The 26,179-nt window shown below is 45.0% G+C and overlaps 1 protein-coding gene across 1 annotated transcript in view; it reads left to right on the plus strand.

The window, feature by feature from the left end:
* TTC17 (tetratricopeptide repeat domain 17) overlaps positions 1-11,103 on the plus strand; it is a 62,339-nt gene extending 51,236 nt beyond the window's left edge. The window contains exons 20-25 of the mRNA XM_005154185.4: positions 1,832-1,952; positions 2,285-2,444; positions 3,603-3,686; positions 5,343-5,462; positions 7,601-7,744; positions 10,008-11,103. Of these exons, the coding sequence (XP_005154242.3) occupies positions 1,832-1,952; positions 2,285-2,444; positions 3,603-3,686; positions 5,343-5,462; positions 7,601-7,744; positions 10,008-10,139 (761 nt within the window). The 3' untranslated portion in view covers positions 10,140-11,103. The remainder of the gene's footprint in view (positions 1-1,831; positions 1,953-2,284; positions 2,445-3,602; positions 3,687-5,342; positions 5,463-7,600; positions 7,745-10,007) is intronic.
* The last annotated feature ends 15,076 nt before the right edge of the window (positions 11,104-26,179 follow it).

Genomic DNA, 26,179 nt, shown 5'->3' on the forward strand with positions numbered 1-26,179 from the left:
AGTGCAGATGAGATTTAGAGAGGGAGGTGGAGCTTTTGCTGGTTGAGTAAGAGGCATTGGAGAGTGGTCTGTTGGTATGGTGCAAGCTGGTTCCACTGCTATATTCAGGTGGGCAGAAATCACCAGCACATGATTGTATGGGATGAAATTTCATGTTGCTGGAACCTGATGTGGTCAGAGAGGAGAACCAAAGGAACTGGGCCCCATACTTTTTGTTTTACACTTATTTCACTGGAACTAAAATCTTAATGTCATAGGGCTGACTTGTAAGCAAAGATGTGTTCTCCAATACATTTTAGTCCTTGAGGATTTGATGACCTGGAAAGAGGTTTCACATTTTGAAGGCTTTTACATTAAATCTTTAACAAGCTCCTTTTTTAGCAACTGTCAAACGTAAGTTATGAAATTAAATATGTAAATAGGGGGGAAGGGATCATCATTTGTGAGCACACACTTGGCATTTCCTCCATGTATCTTCTCTCCCTCTGAGCTACTTTTGTGGCTTGATTACATAGCATCCCTCAGTTGGTAAAGTAGTTACCTTCCTAATGCTCCTGTGGGGCAGGCTCTGCTGACATCCTCTTTTTGCACAAAAATTTAAGTAACATACTGGAGGTTACTTGGGTTATTCCTGGTGGAACAGGGAAATGATGGTAGCTGTCTTCTGTTTGGCTGCTGAACTGTCTCTGTGTAGCACTTCCATACCTCTCACGTTCTTTTGCTGTTTGTGCAGATCAGAACTCACAAGCAGATCACAGTGGTGGTGATCAGAACTGATCATTCCCATCTGAAGTTCCCCAGTGTTTCTCAAAGCTAATTTTCCTTTAATCAGAATACTTTAGGAAAGACATGGTCTTACAGACTTACTCATTACAGTAAAATTATGGTAAAGCAGTTTACTATGCCTTGGATGGGAAATAGGATTTGCATCCAAATGGGCAAAATTTCAGGTAACTAGAAATAACTATTGAAAAACTGTATGCGTAGCTGGTGCAATAGACTGGCACGTTGTTAAACTTGGCTTCCCACTGTGCAAATTTACGTCTACAATGAATTCCTCTTACATTTCAAACAGTTGGATGTTTCTCAAATGAGAGGAAAATGTTTCGTAACAGTTAACACAAGCTAGATTCCTAGGACTTGGTACAGTATCCACCAAATGTAAGGGAAAGATTTCAGCAGGAGTTGGTTTAAATGTAAAGACTGGGTTCTTGTTTCTCCCAGTGATCTCTTTGTTAATGTAAAGCAAGTTATTTAACCTTCCTCTGCCTTGGTTAATGTCTCTGCAGAATGGGAGGACTGAAGTGTAGTTGCTTAATAGTTTCAGAAGTGTTGCTATGTTGAATGTAAGAATGCAGTAGAAGCCAATCTCTGTCTTAAACAATATTCATTGAAAAGAAACAGTATTTTTCACTTGGGGTTGTCAAAAGATGGAGCAAGCAGCTTTGCTTAGTTTTTACCATAGCTGTAGAACATAATTGATGCTTCACTTATGAACTTTCATTAAGGACATTTAAGTAGCAACATTGCCTGTAAACAAGCATGGCAATTGTTCTTCATCTGTAGCTGTTGAAAGAGTGTGATGAAATGGTATTTAAAACTCCACCTCCTAATCTGCCTTGTGTAGGATCTGGTTCTGTCTTGGATCCCACCAGCTCCAGTCAGTCCATTTAGGTTCAGGAATGTTCCGAAAGAAATCTGACTGCAGGACCATGACTTTTATACCACAGGGAATGTATCCACTGCTGTGTTTTGTCAATCGCTGTAGGGAAGTAGCATGTCCTTCTGCTTCCAGACAGTTTCTTCTCTATATATTTTTTCCTTTCTCAAGGAAAGAGACGTGACTATCGTAGCCTTGGCTGGCCAAGTCCTGATGAATGCCTGAAACTCCGTAGAGTAGAGCTTACAACTGTAGCCAGCACGTGGCTTGCTGTTTCTGCTAAAAACATTGAGTAAGTATCTTGTATATGAACCTTCAATAAGCTACTCCCACAAAGCAAGACAGTTATATGGCCTTCAGTGTGCATAAACTGAAGACTTCAGTGTCCTTTAAAGTAAGGAAGAACTGTCAGGATTTCAAAGAAGTTTGGAAATGTGGTACTTCATCAATAGATTTGCAAAGGAAAGTGGAAGTACAGATAGGAAATCCAGTTTCTCTTCCTTCTTGAGCTACTCAAATGAGATTCAGCCTGGTTATGGATAATGTATTCTCACTAGAGGACTTTGTAAGGACTATTCTGTTTTTCTCTTCTGACTGATTCAACTTGTTTTATGACCTTTGTAGCATTACAGAGCACATTGATTTTGCCACACAGCTGCAAGAACCAGCCATGGAACCCCTCTGTAACCCGAATCTACCAGCCAGCATGCATACTTTGGACCACTTGCAAGGTGTCTCTAGTCGGGGCAGTTTGCATTACACTGGAGAAAGTCAACTGAAAGAGGTATGTCAGAGTTGAAAGCTGTCACACAAAAATGACCATAGCATGGCAGATTCAAGGTGCATTTACATCAGTGCCCTGTCTCCAGAAGTGACCTTCAGTGAGTGAATGCCTGGATTAAAACTAAGAACAATGAATGTTGAAAGCTCTATTTTACCAGAATGTTTTCCCAGCTGTCTATGATCTGGCCGCAGGGAAATCCTAAACCACTGTTTGTGTTTTTGTATTTATGTCTTGATGGGTGAATTACTGAAAGAAAAGTCCAACTGAGCATACATAAAACTTCTCTGTATTCTTAGTATTCGTGCCATGGAGTTATAACGCAATGTGATAATACGGATAGTATTAACTCAAGATAGACAGTGATGTTGGGGGTGTTCATTGATGAGAAAATGAACATGATCCAGCTTCAGTGTGCTCTTGCAGTCCAAAAAACAACCGTATCTTGGATTGCATCAAAAGGAGCGTGACCAGCAGGTCAAAGGAGGTGATCCTGCCCCTCTACTCTGCTCTCGTGAGACCTCACCTGGAGCATTGTGTGCAGTTCTGGTGTCCTCAGCATAAAAAGGACATGGAACTGTTGGAACAAGTCCAGAGGAGGCCACGAGGATGATCAGGGGCTGGAGCACCTCCTGTATGAAGACAGGCTGAGAAAGTTGGGGCTGTTCAGCCTGGAGAAGAGAAGGCTGCATGGAGACCTCATAGCAGCTTCCAGTATCTGAAGGGGGGATATAGGGATGCTGGGGAGGGACTCTTCATTAGGGACTGTAGTGATAGCACAAGGGGTGATGGGTTCAAACTTAAACAGGGGAAGCTTAGATTGGATCTAAGGAAGAAGTTCTTTACTGTAAGGGTGGTGAGGCACAGAAATGTGTTGCCCAGGGAGGTTGTGAATGCTCCATCCCTGGCGGTGTTCAAAGCCAGGTTGGACAGAGCCTTGGGTGCCATGGTTTAGTGTGAGGTGTTCTTGCCCATGGCAGGGGGTTTGGAACAGGATGATCTTAAGGTCCTTTCCAACCCTAACTATTCTATGATTCTATGATTCTGTGTTTAGATTGGAACAGGTTACGGCATTTGTGAAAGGCTGGGGAAATAAGCAACTAGCAAGTGAGGATGTCTCTTACCACGTTCCAGCTACAGCCTGTTCTTTGTCTTCCGCAGGTCCTACAAAATCTTGGCAAAGACCAGTACTCCCCACAGTCATTAGAACAAGTTGGTACTCGAATAGCAAAAGCTTTAGAAAAGGTATGTGTACATGAGAAAAATAAGGCGTCTGGGCTCACTGCTCATGACTGACACAGTGGTCAATCCAGTCCTGAACCATTTGTCTGAAATCCCAGTCAAGGAATGTATTAGTACTTGGACTAGGGATTTGTGTCTATTCAGCATCTGTAATGCCTTCACAGGTATTTTGTTAAGCTCTATCCTGTGCTGAAACTGTCAAGCATCTTGCATAGCTCTCTAGTAAACTTAAGCTTGTCAGATTTCACAGTGTTTCCAGCCCTGTAGTGAGCAGTATTGCTCGTTGTTGTATATATTAAACTATTTCAATGGTTCTCAGCCCTCCTCTTTCTTTCTTTCTGTGCTGCATTGACTTGGAGCTTGCGGAAAGTTTCCTATCCAGTCATGATCCTGCAGTGGTCATGCAGTGGCATGCAGTGGTCAGACAGCTTTTACTTCTTACTTCCTTTTACCTTATGCAGTATTGGGCTGAAGTGTCAGATGTGTTCAGGTAGAGGTACGGCACCATATGCAAGGCTGCACTAACTGTTCTCCGCAGAGAAAGCCCAGCTTCCAAGCTAGGTTAAGGCTGTTAAGAATCTCAGCTGAGGGCCTTGGGAGGAGATGGTTAGGGATATAATTTTCTCAGGATCTACAAGGTGGATAAGAATATAGGGATTATTGTTATGTATTTAAGGTTAGTGGGGAGGAGATCCCAAGCTACTATAGTAGAGAGAGCTCAGCCAAAACAGTTTGGTGCCCTTAGCCTGTTCTACCAAAAGCCATCTGAGGAGCTTATTGTGCTTTGAAATTAAAGCATGTATTTGTCATTCCCAGAAAGTAAAGATATTATGCTCATGTTACAGGACTTAGTTTCTTTATACTTCAGATGTAAACTAACTCTTTCTCTTACATGCTACAGTTTCCCCTGCAGGCAGCAAGCTTTATCCACATAAGCTGAAAATCGAGTGCTGAGAGCAGAAAAGGCATTCTCAGTAAAGCTAGCTGTGTTGGAAATGCAGTACAGTTCTTGTGTCTACCAGTCTCATTCAGTATTCACAAGAGCTAATCAAACAAATCAAGATGGCTACTTATCTAATTGCATATGTGAGCATAAACATTCATTTACTGTGTCTGAGCCCATAGAATTCAAGCACATAGTATTTTGCTTTCTAACACGTGACATGGGAGTCAGCCAGCTTTAGACACCAAACTTAATCAGCTAATCTTGTCAGGCTTCTGCTCTGAGCTGCATCCCAGAGCATCCTTCCTTTTCCCAGAGAAAAAGGGCAAAAGAGAGCCCAGTCAGCTAACTTAGCTGAATTTGTTCCTTTATGTTGGGTGATATGTGTACACATCTAGATGCTCAACTTCAGACAGCTGGTTAGAAGCTGTTGTGGCTGCTGAAACTTTTGTTGCTGTTTAAAGCTATTTAGCTGCTATTCCTTTCTTAAGAAAATGATGCTCCACTTGGAATCTGTTTCATTTGACAGTCTCATTTACTGACTATTGCATATATGTTGTTAGATAAGAAACTTTTTGCTGCTTTGAAATAGTTTAATGCTATTTTTAAGTGTAACACCCTTTACCTCAATATATAAATAACTTGGAAGAGTCAAAGACAGAAAGACTTTACTAAAGGTGTTTATATGACTGGTTTTTGTGTTCTTCTTTTGCCAGAATCAGACTTCATGGGTCCTCTCTAGCATGGCAGCTCTTTACTGGAGAGTGAAAGGCCAAGGAAAGAAGGCAATCGATTGCTTACGGCAAGCACTGCACTATGCACCCCATCACATGAAGGTGTGTATGCATGTGCCCACTACTCAGATGAAACAACGTTTTGCTTGTCACTATAAAGCTTTCACAGACTACAGTTAAGACCAATATTGTGTGTATCAGTGTCTATAATGTGTTAGATATGAGCTAGTTGTGGTGAAACCTCACAACTTTCACCACATGTTCAGTGTAAACGGTCTCTCCTTAAAAAGAATAAGAGAAAAGACAACTGCAAAAGGGGTTCTGTGGAATTTTCTGCATGTCAGTGGGTTTGACACCTCTGGACAATGCAGGCTCAACCTTCCTCCTGTTATGTAGGACTTGGAATCTTCATCAGCCTTTGACTGGACAAATCTTCTGAGATGTGGGGTATATATTTTCTGGTTATGTGTTTAAAAAGGGGAGGAGGTGAGATCTGAAGGAGTAACTTTAGTGCTTAAATCTTAAGTGTTTGGGCTGTGAATCTCAGCTGGGCACTAGTCCAAGAAAAGCAGGACTTCGGATATAATCTTGTGTTAATGTTTCAGTTGACCAAAGTGCTTTGTACCCTTCACTTTGCCACATACGATGCTGAGCATTAGGACATCTATTCTTATATGCCAGGCCCCTGTTTCAAACTGATAAATGCAGTATAGACTCCTCCCTCAATGTTGCAGATTTCACTCTGGGACCTGAACAACAAAGTGGGGCAGGACAGTGAAATGCTTACTCCTTTTCTTGAACCTTGGTCTTAAATCCTTCTCTGAAAATCAGGAGACAACGGAATTTACACTCTCAGCATATTACTAGGAGGATTTAGCCATTAGCAGTAGAAATGCCTCAGCTAAGGAATGCACATTCCCACTGCTTGTCCTGTGTATCTATGTCTCTCTCCTGTTATTCTGTCTCTTGGCACTTGTCCTTTTAACACAAATTTGGAACCAAGATCTAACACAAGTTCTTGCTTGTTTTCCTGTCTTTCTATGTAACTGGGAATGGTTCTTCAGAAATGGAGCCCTTGGCTGTGTGACTTGTGAGGGTCAGAGTATGGATTGTAAACTACAGGATGCCAAGATCATGGTTTAGTAATGTTGTTTTCTAGAGATGTGATGTAATGTTCCCTGGAACTGGCTGTCTCTGAATTTGTGCCTTGGTTTTGCCCTCCATACTGAAGCTGTCTCCAGAGAAAACCTTGGATCTTGTTTGTAAAGATCCAGCTGCAGCTTGAACTCAGTGAGAGTTAGCACTGAATTAACAGCCATTTACTCTTTTGTTTCATCCTCCTCTTCGATTTTCTGCACTCTGGCTACTCTCTTGTGCCTTTTCTCATGTAAATAAAAGGTAATTAATTTTCCTGTGGGCTTCTTTTGGGATTTTGGCTTCCATAAGATCTGCTTTGCAAATGTGAATGACTTATCCAGCAAAGGTACTCCTTGCCTTGTGGAGGTTGAGGAGGCAGGGGTCAAATACATCCAGAATTGTTTATTGTCCTGCTGAGGGCACCTAAGACTTGCTCTTTTGCAGTATTCTGTCCTTTGAAGCCCAGCTCTCAGAGAGTCTATTATGGCTGCCAGGGCTTAACAGTTTTGTCAGACAAGGTCACAGTCTGGAAATCCAGGAAATAAAAACCATACCATCAGTGACTAACTGGGAAAACGTATTTCTGACTCTTATCTAGCATCATACAGGAATTCTGTGGCAGCATAAAAGCCACTGCATCAGCTGCAAACCATTTTTTCGCTTCCCTGCTGCCCCTTTTTGTTCATATCCCTTCCCTTTTTATGCAAGAGCTGAAGAAATGTGGTCAAAGAAAACAGCTTCTCTTGTCTCTTGAGGATGCATCTTATCTTTGGGGAGAAAACTAGTGTAAAGTCATCTGAAAAGTGATGTACAACCTAGGACACTTCTGTGACTTAATTTTGTGAGTTATCTATGCCACAGTAGTGTTTGTTACTATTGTGAGCAGACGTGTGTAGGTAAAGTTTTCTTCCTCATAACTCAGATCCAAATGCCCTTCACAGTAAAATAAATCTGGCTCACCACTTTCAAAGGCACCAAATAGTGAAGTGGGAAGTAACCAAGTGAGAGTGGCCAAGTGATGGAGTCTTCCATTGGTCTTGTTGATCCTGAGACAGTTCCAATACAAAGAACCTCACTATTTGTCACTTGCTCTTCTCTTCCAGGATGTACCACTAATAAGCCTAGCAAACATCTTCCACAATGCAAAACTCTGGAATGATGCCATCATTGTGGCTACCATGGCAGTGGAAATAGCACCACACTTTGTGGTTAATCATTTCACGTTGGCAAATGTCTATGTAGCAATGGTGAGTGTGCTGTCACCCACTTACATCTGTCTTTGGTACAGTATCTAGACATGAAATACACAAATCTTACTCTCATAAATCAGTTTGAAGGAGCAACATTCAAGAAGTTGGGGTAAGATCAACAAGAAAGAATATTTTTGAATGCCAGAACTCTTATTACTCATTTTACTCTTTATTCATTTAATACTTGAAGGCAAACATTCCTGTAAGCTGGCTTCAGAATGCTGTCTGCAAAGCTTTAAGACAGTAGTAAACAATTGGTAATTCGGGTTGGCTGCCTCTACAAACACAGGGTGTTTTTATAATACTGGGCATGAATGATAAATTGGGTCTCTATCCTGAACAGCTTTGCTTATGACTATAAAATCCCAGTTCATTGTGGTGGTGAATGAACGCAAGGCAAGTTTAGTTTCAACATCTGGATTATCAGCACCCAAAATAACTTATAAATAGAACTCAAATTTCTTCATGCTGTCTATATTAATTTTAATCTGCAATTTAGCTTTCAGTGTTTACTTTGAACACAAAATGTGCCTTTTATCATACTACTGCTGGGTTTGTTCTTGTGTATTTCATCCCTATCATTAACAGGGCCGGTACATGTGAGGGGTAAAAGAGGCACAGGTAGACTGTGACATAGTTGATCTATATGACTGTGTCAAAAGTGTTTTCAATTACACATTACTAAGTAACACTGCCAGTTTTCATCACTTGTCACAGATTTGTCTTTATTGTTTTGCTCCCATGCTTGAGAGCATCACACAGATAACAGGGCGAGCTGGGCAGGTGATCATATGTTATGGCTATCAAGGTTGAGAAGAATTGAAATGCACAGTGGAAGCAAACTGAACCAAGGCATGACTTGTTTCTATTAAGGTGTTCTGACAATTGCTTGGAAGAAATTAAGTATAAGTTTGATGCTTGTCTTGGCAATATCTTTCTCAAGTTAGCACAGTGCCTAAGGATAACTTCATTTTCCCTGGATCTAAAAGTTTTCTCAATGAAGCTCTATATTCATTATAAGAAATGACCGTAGCAACGAGACAAAATTCATCTTCTAGATTAAATTATACTAACATAAAGACAAGTTAGTTTATTTACATCATTTTTAACCTGCTGTATTTGAGAGTTGACTGACCAACAGATTGTAGATGTCATGTTAATTGATAGTATGGCAATGTAGAGCCCAACATTCATTTATCTGCAAAGCTTCTCAGTAAGTTGTCTTGCAAAGGGGAAGCAGTTGGCCACGTTAAGGACTGAGAACTTGGGATAGATACTGTTGGAATCTAAAGGAATATATTAATAGTATCAGATCACAGCAAATGTAAATTATAACATCTAAAAGTGGAAAGGTCTGATTCTTGTTTTCATTGCTGTGTCAGTGCTCCCACAAACTAATACAGGGTTTTCTGTGTAATTCCATATTGAAACTGTATTAAAGTACACTTTTTAAAAGAATCAAGACTTTATAACTCACAGTGATTTAGTCAGTGTTTATAATGTGGCCAGAAATTAATATTATCTCTATTGTACAAATAGATTTACTGAGACAAGGAACTTAAGAGAACAAAACCAGTGTTGAAAGTAACTCAAAACCCCAGAATGCCATGGATCTTTTCCTCTCTCCTTCTTCTTCTAATACACTGTTGGATGTTGGTGTGCTTTCCTAGTTAATAGGAAAGTGGGGTGCTGTAGGTAATCAGATTTCAGCTATATAAAAATAGATGTTATTTCAGCATGATGCTCCTTACTGCCATTCTGGAGCCTAGCTTATCAATTGAAATTGTCTAGCTATTATATGCTTTTTAAGATTTTGGTGGGTTTTGTTTTCGTTTTACTTCATTTTGAGTAATCTTTAAAAAGTAATTTCAGGTTGTTTCTAGCAATGTTGGCTTTTAAGCACAGTTGATGGTTTTGCATTGTCCAAGATGTTAAAACCTTGATCTATGTAAATTCTGACCGAAACCTGTTTTCAAAGTTACTTTTACAGCAAGAATGCTAAGATCTTACTATTAAAAGGAAAACGTGAGAACAATGAATGGTCAGCAGCGACTTGACTCTCTTCCATAGATTATACAGAATTGGGTATTTAATCCAAGAAAACTGCAGTTATGTGGAGGAGAGGGAAGAGCCACTCTTCCCTCAGGTTCAGCTACTTTTGTGCATACCACACACAACTACTTAAGACAGGAAAGGTGAAGAAAGTGTGTTTGGTGTTGTTAGAATCTGACTCTTTGCAATCTTCTCTCTTTCTTGACAGGAAGAGTTTGAAAAGGCAATGAAATGGTATGAGTCAACACTAAAACTTCAGCCGGAGTTTGCCCCAGCAAAGAATCGAATCCACACCATTCAGTGTCATTTACTCCTGAAGAAAGAGCGACGGTCTCCTTAGAGATCAGCATCTTTCTCTTTCTTTTTTTACACCAATGTCATTACTCTCTATTCTGCTTTTAAGTGTGCTGAGAGAAATCGATGAATCAAAATTTTATAACAAGACTTATAAAAGGAGGTGGGATTTGGATCAAGGGGTGGCTTTTTTGTTGTTGTTTTTCTCAAATATGAGAACATCTTTGGAAAATATATTTCACAGACCATAATTTCAAAACATCCGTGTAAATAATTAAACCAAGAAGCTTCCATGAGTCCATGACCACCTGTACCAGGACCCTGGCACTGTTAGTTTTTCCTTAATGCTCAGATTGGCATCAGCATCCAAAATAACTTGCTTCATGTCTTACAGTCAAAGGCAATGGAAATGCAAAGCACACACCCATACCAAATAGTAGGAAGAGCTAATCAGCAGTTCATCCATGTGAAATCCATGCTTTGTCCGGTCTTGTTCACTCCATACCACATCACCTGCTTTTTTGGAAGGAGAGGGACAAGATTTTAAATACTTGTAAAAAAATACCCATTAGGAACATCAAGTATTTTTGGTATTGTTTCTTTCTGTTGGTGGATGAGGAGGAGGGAACAGCAGGACACTGAAATCCAAGTGGTTTTGCATCTTCCTTGCAGAAAAGAGAATTGCTAAAAATCCCAACGAGATGTTTTATGTTTGTCTGTATATTCATAGCCCTCTGCCTCCCCGAGTGGCTGATTCACTAATTCTTTGTTGCCTATATTTCTAGCTGTTTCAGAGTAAGGTGCAAGTTTATGCTCACTCTGAGCTATACTTTGAGCTTCCAAGGAGGAAAAGGAGGGAGGCGGTGTCCAGGTATCATCAGCACCTAAGTCAGGTGGAAGATTTCCAAATCAGTTGTGTGTTTGGTTGGTGGAAGACATGATTCTCCAGACATCCGTGAGGAATCAACAAGGGCACATATTTGAAATAAAATAAATTGTTTACGAACAAATCCCAGCTTCTCTTCCAGTGTGTTCCATGCGCCGGTTGCAGGAATCTAGGCTTGGGGATCCTCGGGAGCAGACAGAGCTGGGGAGGTAGGAAAGCCTTTAACATTCCTGATTAGACAGTGATTTTCTGCCTGGCGTGGACAATTCCCTGCACCTCTGTGCCTGACTCCTTTTCCATGGCAGAAGGGAATAGGGAAAGTTAATCAGCTACTGTTGTGTAACCTGCCCTCCAGCTTCTTGTGTTAAACGCACTGCCTAGTGATTCCTTTTAGGGAACCAACAATGTTTATGAACTTCCACTCTTCTTTCAGGGATGCAAATTAAGACCAAGTGTGGCAGCAGTGGAAACTATGACATCAACATAGTTTGTTTTAATACTGTAACTTTTTACTTTGGGAAAGGATCCTGAATGTTTTTCTGCGTAATTGAAGATGAGCAGTTGGAATGCAAATTCTACCTCTGTTTTATTGCAAGTAATTTTTGTTCATCTAAAAAAGCCTGACAGAGGTATGAGCAAGTGCTACCGTTGGGTAGGTTTTTATTAAAAATGGGGGAATGTGATAAATTTTTGTCAACAGAGCCAACAGTGTGTCAAATTTTATTCCCTTCCCAAGGCTACTTGGAGGCTGGATGCTGTGGACTGGAGGCAGGCATAGCTGCATCTATGTAAACTCCCAAGAGGAAGATCCCTTTCTGGAGGGTCTGATAACACCATCACGAGGATTGTGGACTGGGATAGTGAATTGCAGAGATTTCTTACATTAGGGGTGTAGCAGTGGAAAATGGTAAGGTGGGTACAAGGAAATGGAAAGAAGTTCTTTTTGAGCTAGAGAAGAAGAGCAAAGCCTTTTCCTTGAACTAAAGCAAGGTGCAGAATAGCTGCTTTTGTTCAATTTTGTTGACTGAGCTGCTTTACTTTCATAGGGGTTGATACATACTTGGGAGTCACTTAAATATATTGGGCAAATCTTCCATTTCATGTGCTAGTTTCAAAATGTAGTATGCAAAAACTCCTCTTGGTACAGAGGATCCACCTTGCTGTTTAGTTTCCTGGTGTGTGATATGGTCAGATGAAGCGATTGCCACAGGCTGAACTCTTCTACTGCATGTCTTGCTAATAATGGGAGATACTGGGATTAAGTGAAGGGTAAGGCTGGTCCTTAAGAACCTAAAGCAGCAATATGCAGAGCACAGGTGGTCATCCTTGGCTTTGACTAAAGATGGAATTAAAATGGACCATTTTTGGACCACCAGGGGTTATGCTCATAAAACTAATGAGCACTTAAAATTAGCCATTAATACTCATGTCAGTTTTCATCTTGCTTACTGCAGTATTTATGTATTTTTTATTAGGAAATGCAGCAAGGTGCACCATACAAACACCATACAAAAGGCAGGAAAACTATGTGTGCATGACCATGCTATAGGTTGGTATTGCCACCAAGAGAAGACCATTGCTCCTCTTGGTCTGTTTGCTTCCCCAGAGAACTTGCACCTTACAAATGGTTCTTGAAAACTGCAGTAAAGCTGATTTCATGTGTTTTTTTAGCCCTGAATCTTAGTGTAATACTTTAAGGGAGTGTGTACTGCCTTACTCTCATAAAATTTGTATGTGCAGCTCTCCATTTGCTACTTGGCTGCTGTATGCTGTAGCTGCCATACAACTAATGGTGAAATAGCTTCTTTCAGCTGTATTTTCAGAAGTTTGAGGTAATTCCTCTTTATGCACTGCATAAGCAGTACGTAAAACTGAAGCAAAGAAGCAAAAAGACCTACTTGAAAGCATAAACTTGACCTAACGCTTGCAATAAGAGTGTGTGTCTAAATCGCCCACTGATGAATCTACTGAGGAATGCTGGCCCCTGCCCTTGGAGAAGGTGAATGGAAGACTTCCCTTTCTTGTCTCTATGTTTTCAACTCTTCTGTGTAAATGCAAAGAGCGGTGGGTTCAAGTGGTTTTGCTGTGTTCTAATGTCAGTCAAACTGATGCTGATCTGATGAACAAGTTGGGCAGCACTGAAAGGGAGGACAGTGAATTTTATGGAGCAATGGTGCAATTCCTTGGGGGATGAGCTAGCTATTTAAGGATGACATTCATCTCCTTCCATTTAAGATACTTTAAAATAAGCTAAGGTAGTTGTCTAGGCTCTATCTTCAATAAATGGAAAGGATTATTACCTTGAGAGGGTGATCCACCCTCCCTATTGTAGAGCATGACAAACTGCCTGTTGGAACTGCCTGTTCCTTTCCATTGACTGTTAAGGTACCTTTGACCACCTGAACTTCAATATGATTTTTAATAATGAGACTTAGTAACTCATTTCATATTGACTGGATCTGCTAAATATATCACCAAAGTAGTCTAATTTCGGGATGACATAGAATCATAAAATAGTTTGGGTTGGAAGGGACCTTAAAGATTGTTTAGTTCCAACCTGAGATTATCTCGTTCCAACCTGACAACGATAGGTAAATGGCAAAACCCTCTCTTCTCTAAAAAAAGCTTTTTTTCTCAGAAATCAAATATAAATGGGGTATAAAAGTCTCAATGCAGATAGCATCATGCTCCTGATATGCAGGGGCTTTTGAGGGCAAAAGCTAGGTGGAGAAAATCAGTCGACTTCTGTCTGCGGAGTGGTGGTTTAGATTTGACATTGATGGGATGGTTGTACTGGTCAAGGCTGCACTCATGCCGTACAAAAAAGAAACCCCAATATACCACATTGGCACCTGATGTGACCATAGCATCACATTCAAACCACAGATTTTACAATGCACTGGAGGCTGGGATCTTAATTTCCATTGCTTGTGGACACCTTGCATCACCTATGATGGCCAGTTTTCATAACATACAATATTAACCAGAAGAGTTTTCTGATGGAGCTTTCAATCTCTTTTCCCTATTCTCTAACCCTCCCTCCTTCCCTCTTACAAGAAAAGGATTTAAACCAAACAAAACCCCCATAATCTCTCTTTATGTATTAGCTCTATCACAGTATTGTGATGCTTTTGCTCCCTGTGATTGCCATGGATTTGTTTGACTAGCAATGTAGAACCTCCTGGGCTTAGACCTGCTTCATGAATACTAACGTTCCTCCTGTTGTTGCTGTCCTCCTGTATGACTTCAGGCAAGGCATTTCCCCTCCTCACTGTACCTCTCTTCCTCCCACACATTGTCTGATGTCTTCCTAGAACATATGGGGGATTTTGGAGCTGGAATCATCACTGTTTATGTCTTTGTAGGGGAAACAGTTGTAGTGCCAGAGAACACAAATAGTAGCAATGCAAATTAAAAACAACTGTGTGGAGACCCATGAAACAGGGAACATGAAGAGTCTAATAGTCTCTGTATCAGCACTGGAAGAGTGGAAGTGCTTTAGGAGAACTTCCCTTGGCATTCAGAAAATGCAGGCTCCTTTGCCAGATCTACTGGGTGGTTGGTCTTCCCATCTCCAGCATCATTTAGAGGTATCCTTCTGGAGTGCCATAGGTTTCCTTGATGTCTTAGAGGACCAGCTGGCCACGTTTGAGTCAATGAGACTCTCTTGAAAGAGATGTGCCCATAGAGTAAGCTCTGTCACTTGTGGGATTGCTTTTGTGGATTCTTTTCCCCCCTTTTAGTTGGCTGAACAGACTCAAGTGTGCCGGTATTGATTCAAGCAAAGCAAATGGGTCTATGAGCACTGGGGCTTATGAAACTTTCCTATCAGTCTGTGGTGGTTTTGCAATGGCTGATGGCTGGTCACCTGTGAGAGCCAACAGAAGGTTGTCCTGCAAGTGACTACCAGGACAGGACAAGCAGCTTAAAGGCAATCTGGTTTTACTGTTATTTTAAGGGAATTTATATATTCTGTACATAAAACATAAAGGAAGTCTGAATTTAAGGGTGAAGATGCTCATACTTAAAGCTTTTCTCATTTCTAAGTGTTGAAAAGCTCAGGATTGGCTAGGAACAGTGTTTTGATAAGCCTGACTGCTTAAAAAGGTAGTCCTTTAGCACTTAGTTTCTTTGAATCTTTTAAACCCAATGATCTGCTAGATTCCAAAGCAAAACCAATAGTAACCAAGTTCAGCAGTCCCAGAGGAGGTGCAATCATGGTGCCACAGAAGACACAGTTTCCAATACAGGTGAGTGTGAGTTGGTTTCATGGTATTTATAATCCAGGGGGATGGTCTCAAGGCAGGGGTTTTGATTTGTTTTCTCTTTAATCCAGGCTGCTCATGCCATGTTCAGCCCTTCAGAATGGGGTTATTACCAGTCTACCAGAGCTTTGCTGTTTATATGTATTTGTGCCCATGGCATACAGGTGTTCCACAGAAGGGCATATCCCTGCTCTGAAGGGTGCACAGCACCAGACACAAGCCCACGGTATCTTTCCAGTGGTTCCAGACCTTGTGGAGCTCATTCTGTGGTCAGAATCAGACTGTTGTTCAGTCAAACCATCTGGCTGCCCTCCTTCCACAGTAACACCACTGCTGGTGTTAGAATCCACATCTCTACCAAAGCAAGCCCTTATCGGTTTAGTACAATTTAATGGAAGATTTTTCAACCTGGATTTTGGCTGTTTTTTGATCTTAACCCAATCCTGTTTTCTCTCTATAATTGTCTGATTCTACTGTTTTTTTTAAAAAGTAAGTTATTTCCCAGTGCTGCAGGTGTTACAGGTCACAGAATGATAGCTTGAGTTACCACTAGGTCTTGTGAGTGCCATTTGCTGCCTTGCCTTGTGATCCATATGCTGAGGAGCAAAGAGGTATTTAAAAGCCATTAAGAGACATTAACCTGTGGGCAGATGCAATCCAAACAAGCCTTGGGTGATATGGTTTAGTGTGAGGTGTCCCTGCCTATTTCAGGGGGGTTGGAACTAGATGATCTTGAGGTCCTTTCCAACCCTAACTGTTCTATGATTCTATGGAGGGAGCCAGTTCTATCCAACTGCCAGGCTGGGAGCTAAGATGGGACATTACCTTCTTTAGGAGAAGGGAAAAGAAACCAGCCTTCAGTGGTGAGAGTCTCAGAGGAGGGAGAGAAAGCTCCAGGTGAAAGGAGGACCAAGGGTCCTGCTTTTGTAGCATCAGAGACTGTTTCTGACTGCAGGGCCAGAGGAGGTGAAAAGTACAAAGAGGTGGCTTGAATGGATGGTTTCTTCTGGTTGTCTGGGAAGGTCAGAGAAGAAGGAGGATGGACGAGAAGCCATGAGCTGATGCTGCAGATGGTGGTGCCACTGACATGTAGAGCTCTGCATGTTCAGAGGTGCTGTATGTTCTCATAGGCTTTGGAGAATGAAGCTGCTCACCTCCACCAGCAAGTGCAGGTGTGGGTGCCAAGGGATGAGCATAAGCATGGAAACATCCCCTGGGTGATGGGACAAAAGCTCCTAGAGCATCTTCTCAACTCCCAGCTCCAAGGTAGGTCCCAGAGCCCAGGGCAGTGTGCTTGAGGGTGCTCTGCAACCACACCAGCACCTCCTCTGCTCTGCCTTACAACACCAACACCTTGGTGTGCTGCATCCCTCCCTTTGGATGCAGTCATGTAATACTGTGGAGTTTTCTGTCGTGACTTTATCAGTCCATTTTCTAAATTGTAGACATCTCAGCATCCATACTCACCTATGGCTGGGAGTTCTGATGTTGAGAGTTCTGATCAGTTTAGTTTCTGATGAAGAAGCATCTGTTTGTGTTGAACCTGCTGGTTTCGTGTGATGCTTTCTACTTCTTGTATTAGAAGAGACCATGAACAGTTGTTGTCCTTCACCTTTTCCATTAGATGCTTATCTAAGACATGCTTTTTTGACTAATCCAAAGCCTGATTATACTTGGTTTGGGTTTTAGCTTATTAACTCATTTGGGAAGGTAGAACACTTACTCAAAGGTGAGGGCCTTTCTAACAGGGAGACTGTTCAGTATCTGTAATCTGCTTTTTCTCTGACTTCATCTGGATTGCAAGTACTGCTGGAAAAGAAAGGTCAGGACGTGATTCAGGTAAGTGAGGTGTTAACACTGAAGTGGCCAAGCTATAGCCCATACACCAGATGCATCTTCTGGCCTGCTTGCTCTTGCCCTCTTTCTTGGGGCCCTGCAGGTGCAGCGAGGTCGGTGTTGGTGGCCCAGGGACATATCTGCCTCTGGGGATATCTGAGCAAGAGTTGTATGTACAAGTGGATGGCATCATGGCAAGTGTGTATGTCCCGAAGCACAGAGGGATGAGCACATCCACATAATAAGAAGTACATGACATGTGCCCTGCTTTGTCAGGTAACAGGAATAGGACACCCCTTTGCTGATCATTTGGCGATCGCTCCTCTGACCAGACAAGCTCAATGGGGTCACAAACCATGCTATTTTAAAGACTTTGTACCAAAAGGCCAGGTTGGACACAGGGGCTTGGAGCAACCTGCTCTAGTGGAAGGTGTCCCTGCTCATGGCAAGGGGTTGGGACTGGATGAGCTTTAAGGTCCCTTCCAACACAAACCAGTCTGGGATTCTATGCCATTGCCTGCCCTACCACACGGGTATGTCTTTGCATACCAGCCTATGAATGCATGGGTGTAGCATGATGGGAAACAACCCTGGGGTTAGTTGTAACCATGGGGTATAAAATGAATCACCAATTAATTCACTAAGCTAGTTCTAATAACTATTAGACTGCCATAATGAAAACTGGACCTAAAACCTTTGTCATCTGTGCTACCTGTTGATTGCAGCAGTGCCTTACAGTCTTTTCCAGTGAATTGAATGATCTTCCAAATCCCAATTAATTCCTGACTGTCATCATGGGGCAATTTTAGCTATTTGGAGTGGCTTGGTCAGCACATCTGCTTGCAAGGGTTCTTATCACTTGTAGGTTTACACGGGACTATAGATTTCTATGGGGAACCCCCTTTGCACATATACCAGAGGCATCCCTAACAGGAGCATCACAGCTACAACCTGACTGGAGCCCTTTCCAGCTTCTCCAGCTCAGGCAGGAAGGAGAGCATTCCCTCTGGAGCGGATCAGATCAATGCAGGTATCCTGACAAAGGTGCCCCTTTCATAAACAGGGTATTCTCTGCTTTTGGAAACCCAGAGTGTTTCTTAGGAACTACTTTTCCTAATACGTTTCCAAGGCATTTTGACCAAGGGAGCAGACAATTGGGCAGGTTTTAGTGCATTCAAAGCTTCCTTTCCTTCCAACTGGAGCACTTGCAAGAGTAAAAGAAGGGGAAGTGGAGGGAATCTGGATGGGAATTTCCTTAGAAACTCTTCAGCAGAGAAGCTGAGACAAATCCCTTCTTGTGCTGTAGCTTCAACCTTCCTCAGTGTGAGGTGGAGCGGAGCCTTCCTATGTGAACCCAAGGACGGGACTTTTATTCTCTTTCCATCTTTTTACTTCTTGGCTTAGCCCTGAGCTTTCGCTGTTGCCTTTTCCTTCCCTGAGTGGCAGTTGTGCTTCCCTTGCTCTGGATAGCGTGGCCCATTACATCAGCTCCCTGTGAGCTGTCTGGTCAACACATCAGCCCTTCAGGTTAGTGGAAAAGGAGAGCAAGGTTTTCCAATACTCCCACCAGAAGCTCGAGAGGGGAATGGGAGCTGTGGGTGAATTCACAGGGAAGCTGATGTTCACCACCACAGTGGATAAGGTGGGAATGAGTTCATCCCTCTAAGTGCTACCTGCAACCATTGGTTACCACCTCATTCCCTTGCTTGCACGCTCCTCCTGAGGTCTTCAGTAGAACGGATCCTGGCTGGCACAGGTTTTGGGGGGATACCAATGAGTTTTACTCTTTTTATGTTCTTTTATTGGTTTTATCCTGTTAAGATCCTCCCTTATCGCAGCAAAGTGGTTTCTTAGGGCTGCAGTGACCAGGTTTAGCTCCTGAGCACCCACATCTCTCTGCACCCCACTTGCACATCACACAGCTCGACCACCTCTGCGAGCACAGCACAGAGCAAATGGAGGAGACAGAGAAGGTCGGAGGAAGATGGGGCTCTGGAAAGCAACCAGGCAGTGGCAGCTGTCAGCCTCCAAGTGCTTCCCCTGTTCCTTACAGTCTCCTCCAGCCTCTTAGAGCTGCTGTGTGGGAGGAAAGAGCAGCACCAGCAGCTGGAGGAAGGTGGGAGGAGTGGGAGGAAGAAGAGGGAAAAGCACCTGGGGGCTGAGAGCCAGGCTCACTGCCTGCTCCTTGTGCAGCCCCTCCAGCTGTGCTGCTCTCACCCACCCAGGAGCCGAAGGGGATGAGGAGCAAGCAGTGGCTTGTGGGGCAACCCCCCCCCCCCATCACCCTCACCGTGTTTCTGCCTTCCTCCATGTCAGGAAAAGAGCCATTACTGGTACTGAGCCTCCCCAGCACTGCCTTATTCCCTGTACCTCTATGTTAATGAATGGGCAGCTGAAGCAAAGGAGTGTCTAAGGACAAAACTGTCACTGCCTCCCCTCTGGACATATTTGGACTTGGATTGATGGTCTGTCCTACCAGGAGCAGGTAAGAACTGTCCCATCCCAGTACACCTGTCCTATCCCACAGACTGTCCCAGTATCTTCCCTGGGGAATCCATGTGGTGCAAGGGCCTCAGGTCTGTTTGAGGCTGGGAGCACCATGTTTCCCGAGTGCCCCCTCCTCTGCACCATGCTCTTGGTCTCCACTGACAGAATTGGGTTTGGGGTCCCACTTGCTGCCTGTCTTTGTGTGCCAGCCTTGGCCCTGTGCTTCCTGAGAGCACAGGCTTGTGCCCTGCAGCACTGGAGCATCCCAGATAGCCACACAAACCCTCCCTTGCCCATCCATGGAGGGAGCGGCGTTGAGCTGGTTGATGGCACCTCTCTGTCTGTCTGTTGTGTGTGTTTCCCTCTGGGACGGTTTTGCCATTGGGGCAATGCACCTGGGTACCACTCTGGGGGTAAACTCCTCTCCTGGGCAGGACATGGGGGGTTCGTGTCACTGATGCCCCGCTCTGCCCCCGCCATGGGGCGAGAACCAGGGATGCAGGGTGGGGGGGAACCACCTCCTCTCTCCGGCAGAGCCACAAGCTGCTCCCGCAGCCCCGGTCCCGGGTGCGGGGGGAGCTCGGGGTAGGGCTGGGGATGCGCTTTGCCCCCGCGCTGCCTGCAGGTGGCAGCCGGAGCCCAGCTTGCGGCGGCGGAACCGGGGGAGCGGGGCCGGGCGGGGCAGTGCCTGGCAGCCGGGCACGGCACCGCTTGGACCGGACCAGGAGCCCCGTTGGGTCCCCGGAGCCAGGTCCGGACCCCTTAAGAGCAGGGGGACCCCTATCCCGGGGGCACTGATGGGGAGCGGTGCGCGCCTGGGCGCAGGACCTCGGCTGCCGTCGGTGTGTCCGTCGGTGTGTCTGTCTGCCGTGCTCTGCACGCCCTGTACATGGGGCTTCCCCGCAGTTTGGTTCATGGTTCGAAATGACAGCAGCCCCCAGGGTGGGCGCCAGGCTCGGTGTCCGCCATCCGCACCGAAGTACGGGCCCCACAGGCCCGGTGGTGCCACCCGCTTTGTCCCCTCGGCCCAAAACAGAGCCGGGAGAGGGATGCTCACAGAGGGTGGCAGCGGGTGGCCCTGCTCCTTCTGTTACCGGGGTGCTGCCGCCCGTGGGTTGCACACCTCGGCCCGGCTTCCCCTCTCGAATGTCGGGGATCTATTGCGTTGTCGGCCCTTTTGGAGACGGAAAACCCCGTGGCACCGCTGCGGGAAACCCAGGCTTTGCGGGGGGGGGGCTCTGAATCCCACTCTGCGTGGGGCTGCACGTCCCTTTCTCCCTCCCCTTCCCTGTGGGTCAGGATGAGCAGCATTAGCCTGGGGTCCCTGTAGGGTGCAAACCTGGGGACTGGACAGGACGGGCGAGGGGCACATGGGGCTGGAGGGGACCTTCCCCTGCCCACACGGCCGGGAAACGGCAGCTCTTTAAGGCAGGGATGCGGGACCCGGGGTGCGGGATTCCCGGACATCCCCTGCAGGGCAGGCGGTGCCCGCAATGTGTTGATGCGGGATTCACCCCCTTCAGCTCTAGATGCTGCTACGGGAGCCCTCAGCCCATCCTCGCAGCCACCGAGCCCGCTGCTCTGTGCAGCCTCCCTCCGATCCGCCCTGGAGCTGTGCAATTCCCTCTCCTTTCACCGTGGGTTGTTGTTTTGGCCCAAACCTTAGTCACATCCCTATGGATGGCACGATTTGCACGATTCTTGCTTTCAAGTTGACCCTTCTCAGCTCCTCCAGCAGCTCAGCCCCTCACCTCTGCGTGCCCTCCAGCTTCCATAGCAGCATCCCTCCCCAGCCTGTTGACGGGGAGTTCCCTGCTCACCTTCCCTCCTCTGGAGAAGGCAGAGGCGTTATCCAGCACTGCCTCTGTCCTGAAATGTCTGTAATTCAGACCAGAAGCCACCTCAGGCTCTGTCAGCTTCAAGCCTTTGGGGCTGGATTCGTACTCGGAGAACAATGACACCTCTTGCTTACAAAACTGATGGAAATGCAGTCAAAAACAGCAAAGAGAAGAGTCACGCTCAGGACCTGGGAGTGAAAACATCGGGGGTTCTCCTCTGTTTGCCACCAGACCTGCTGAGACAGGCAGCACCTGCCTGTTTGGACACCCAGCAGCGCAGGGCTGGTGAGGTGCTGCAAGCATCCCCACCTCATGTCCCATCACCATTCCCCAGTCCCTGCTCAGCCCCGTGGAAGGTGGTGGAAGATGAACTGGGGCTTTCCCCTGCAGGGAGGTCGTGGTGGGCACCTGTCCTGCCTGTGTCTATGATGTTCTTTAATACCTTAGGAAACACAGGGGACTGCAGTCTACAGGGTTCCCAGTCTGTCCCCCCCTCCCCATTTGCCAGCTAGGAATGCTCTTTAAAATGTATTAAAGGGGGAAAAAATATCCAAGCTCTATTAAATGCAAAGAAATCATGAAAAACAACAAGGAACAAAAGCTCTCAATCCTAGCTGAGCACTGCACAGACAGGAACCTGCTCTGACGTACATGAGCACCCCATAGGGATTAACTCTCTCCTGCCCAACAAAGCCAGCCTCCTAGTTTCTACTTTGCAGCACATTTTGTGTGCTATAAATGTATTTAATCTGGCCAGATAGGGAGATTAGAAGGTACAGGCTTAGTACCTATCTGCAGCTGCCTCCACCCAAAAAACACCCCACAACCCTGCTCCAGGGTTTTCCTGCCTCTGTGACAGATCCAAAGAAATTCCCCTTGTGAGGCAGACACAAGAAATAGGCAGCAAAGCCTGAAGCAGAACGAAAAGGGGAAGCTTTTGGTGTCATTTCCCCCTTTGCTTTCCTGTAGTAAATACGCAGAAGGGAGGTTTGTGCATGTCTACTAACAACCAGTTAATGTTCTGCCATTCCTCACCCCTTAACTGAGGTTCCTAAAGCCCTTTGCAGCCACTGCTATGCTCAGCACCACTGGTACCCCCATTTAGGAGATGGTTGGTGTGATTAACCCCCTTGTACAAAGAGGGGCAGTGAGCTATGGAGGGGACTTGTGTAAAGGACCTTACAAGCAGTACCCAGAACATAAATTAGGAGGTGGGATTCTCAGGTTTTACTTGAATCATTCAGGAGTCTTCCTGTTCCCAAACCTGCAGCGCCAGACCACTGCAGCATCAAACACACCACAGCATCCTCCATCTTCCTGCCACCTTTGGTACCACATGGGGGTGGAGGGACATGGAGCCTGCAAGCCTCAAGATCATCACCTGCTTTTCCAGGGGTTGTCATTTAGAAAGCTGGACTGGGAGGTTCACACTTTTGGCTGTCATCTGCATTGTCCTTCATTTCTATAATAGAACATCACCACTGAGGAGGGAATTACATGGAAATGACTTGCTTCAGGTAGTGTGTCACTCCATCTGTCCCATGTTTAAGCACAGTAAGAAGGTCTGGTGTTTTTCCTGATGTACCTCCTATTCCATTTCCTTTCCCTGCATCTGTGGGCAATTCAAAGTCTCACCACAGGACCACCTGCACAAGGATGCAGCCTGTTGCAAATCTCAGCTGTGGCTGCAGCAAGAAGTGGGAACAGTGGAGAAGAATTCCACTGCCATGACAATGAAGGGAGAGCATTGCCTAAATGAACTCGTATCCCATCATATTCAGCACATTTTGAGGTCTCTCTTTCATTTTACTTTCAGGTCTGACTGGACAACGCTAGCTTCCTGGTATCTGCATGGGAGATGTGTAGCCATCAGCTCTCTATGTCCCTGACAACCAGTGATCATGGCACATCTTAGGACCTGAGCAAGAGGCTCCACAGCATCTAAGACAGCAGTGAAACTCCTGTGACAGAGGGGAGATCCTTGAGCACAGGTAGGTCACCACGGGAACGATGTTTTCCTTGAGAAAGCCAAGTGTAAAATGATCCCTAGTTTTCACTCTACTGCAAGAAAACCACAAAAAAAGAAGAAACTGAAACTTCTCCCTCAAAAGAAAGGATGTTTTGAGTTCATCCTAAGACAAGATAACGCTAGGCTGAGGATGCCTCTTTAGTGTTGCAGCAATGCGGTATGAGACATTCAGGTGTTACATGCTATGGAAAGCATGGTGGACCAATACTGAATGCAAAGCAAGGTTCTGGCTGATCTTGCTAATCCATTTGCCTGGTGTTTGATGTGTTTGTGCTCTCCACGTGTCAGTGCAGTGGAGAAGTGTCAGGGGGAGCACCACAGGTGATATCCTTGACTTTTCTGAGCCTCTTGTCTTCCTCTCAACTGTACCTAAAGCCCTTGCCCTCTACAAGGATCTGCCTAGGAGCAAGTGCCAAGTGGAAGAGAGGTCTTGGAGCGTTATGGGTGAGATGGGGGAGAAAGGAGAGAGGAAGCAGCAGGTGACAATCAGAACGTGAACAAAGACCCACATTAATTTCAGGTTTGTGTTGTTCAAAAGCCTCCATTTGGTGGCATTTGACCAGAAATCGGAACTTCTCAGCTAAGATCAAGCAGACACCAGTGTGGTTCAGTGTTCTTGAATGCTGCAGAGGAAGGCTTAAAATCCCTTTAGTGCTCCTAATTACTTAACATTCATCTACCTCTAGAAAGCCCAGCAAAGACTTGTTTTCATGTTGGGTTAAGCGTCCCAAAACTTGGGCTTGAAACCTAAAACCTTCCTCATCCATAGCTTTCCTTCTAGCGATGAGACCACAGCATCACAGATCCTCTTAAGCATCTTAAGTTAAACCCTCTTTCTTCCACTGTTGCTCTTCTTGTCTCCATTTGCTAATTGTGAACATGGCAACTTGATAGCCTCATGCGAGAGCCTTACAGATCCCCAGATTACACAGCAATAATTAAATTGAGGAGAGCAGAGGGAAAGGAATTAATATGAAAAAGAAAGAAAAGAAGAAAACAACCCCCAGAAATCAAGTCTGTGACAATGACTTTAAATGTATGGTGTGTGGCCAGTGACATATGAGTCACTTGAGCTTATCTTTATAAGAATATGAATAAAACACCCAGCTGGCCTGGTGCCACTGTCCCTGTACATAAAGGAGAGCATAACAGCAGCCTGCATCATCAGCTAGAAGCTTATTGTCATCAAGGCAAGTAGACATCTTAGTCCTTGTGCTGGGATAAGAGTCACCCTGCACCTCAGACTCCTATTGCAAGTCTTCCTCAGAGCTGTGTTCCGTAGATGTATTTCTGTTCCTTGTCTTTATGTTCCCATTTGACTTCCATGATCCCAAGAGAGTTTTCAGAAGTAACAGCAGGTATCTGGGTGTTTTCCTCTCATAGTTACATTGCCCACAGCTCTTGCAGCTCTGCAGCACAGGTTCAATCTATACTTAGAATCAGTGAGGTTGGAAAAGCCCTTTAAGCTCATCCAGTCCAACCGCTCCCCAGCAGTGCCAAGGCCACCACTAACCCATGGCACTGAGGGCCTCATCTATATGATGTGTGAGCACTTCTAGGGATGGTGACTGCATCATTTCCTTGGGCAGCCTATCCAGTTTCTCCACTTGACATGAATGTGGTCAATGCTGAATCATTGCACTTGCTCCCTGCAGCAAGGAGAGGTCCTCTGTGAAATGGAGTTTGTGGTGTAATGGATATTGGTAAAGCTTTAAGAAGGTTGTTTTGACATCTGTCAGGAATGATGCTGGTTATGGTTGACCCTGCTCCAGATAGCAGGATAGATTAGATAAGCAACACAGGTGCCCTGCTCTGCTGCTTTGTGACAACCCCCTTAGAGAAGTTTCCATCACCATTAGCTTGATGAACTTTCACAGCCAAGAGGAGTAAAGTAACAGTAAAGAGGAGCCAAGAGCCTTTTTCATGGAATCCCATAGAATATGGTTTGGGTTTGAAGGGACCTTAAAACTCCTCCAGTTCCAACCCCTGCCATGAGCAGGGACACCTTTCTCTAGGGCAGGTTGCTCCAAGCCCCTGTGTCCAGCCTGGCCTTGAGCACTGCCAGGGATGGAGCATTTACCACTTCTTTGGGCAACCTCTTACAGTGCCTCACCACTGTCATAGTGAAGAACTTCTTCCTAATACCTCATCTAAATCTCCCCTCTTTCAGCTTAAAGCCATTTTCACTTTGGGAAGAGAGCTTGTAGTAAGTCAGTGTACTTCCAAACCTCTGACTGTGTCGATACAGATACATCACAACTGCAGATGTTGGTACCCTGTCATAACAGAGATCAGGGTCCATCTTACCCCATCCTCTGTTGCCAAGGAGCAGACTAGAGGGAGGTTATGAGCATAGCATAAATGCTAACTCATCCCCCACCTCCAGCCCCAGCTGAAGCAGCCACTTCCCTTGGGGGTAAAAGCCTGGAAAGAAGGAAGAGAGATGATCCCAGAAGGATGGTGTGAGCACAGGGCCGATGTCACTGCAGCCACGCTCTACAGCCCTTAATCCCCCCTGAATAAGGTGTCTTCTAAGTGGCTCTAAATGGCAGTAACACATGAATTCCCAAATGAGAGAGGGAATTATGCAACCGTGAGGCAACCGATCTCATGTTCATAGTGCTGGGAAGCAGAGGAGCCCTCCCCCGCTCCTTACCCGAGCAGACAGTGAGTGGGGTTTCCTTAATGGGAATCCCTCCGCTGCTTTCTCCCCCAAATCCCTGGCTCGTGCGGGTGGGGTGTGCT

The sequence above is a fragment of the Melopsittacus undulatus genome, chromosome 4 (genome assembly GCF_012275295.1).
Source record: "Melopsittacus undulatus isolate bMelUnd1 chromosome 4, bMelUnd1.mat.Z, whole genome shotgun sequence".
In the NCBI taxonomy this organism is placed as follows: Eukaryota; Metazoa; Chordata; class Aves; order Psittaciformes; family Psittaculidae; genus Melopsittacus; species Melopsittacus undulatus.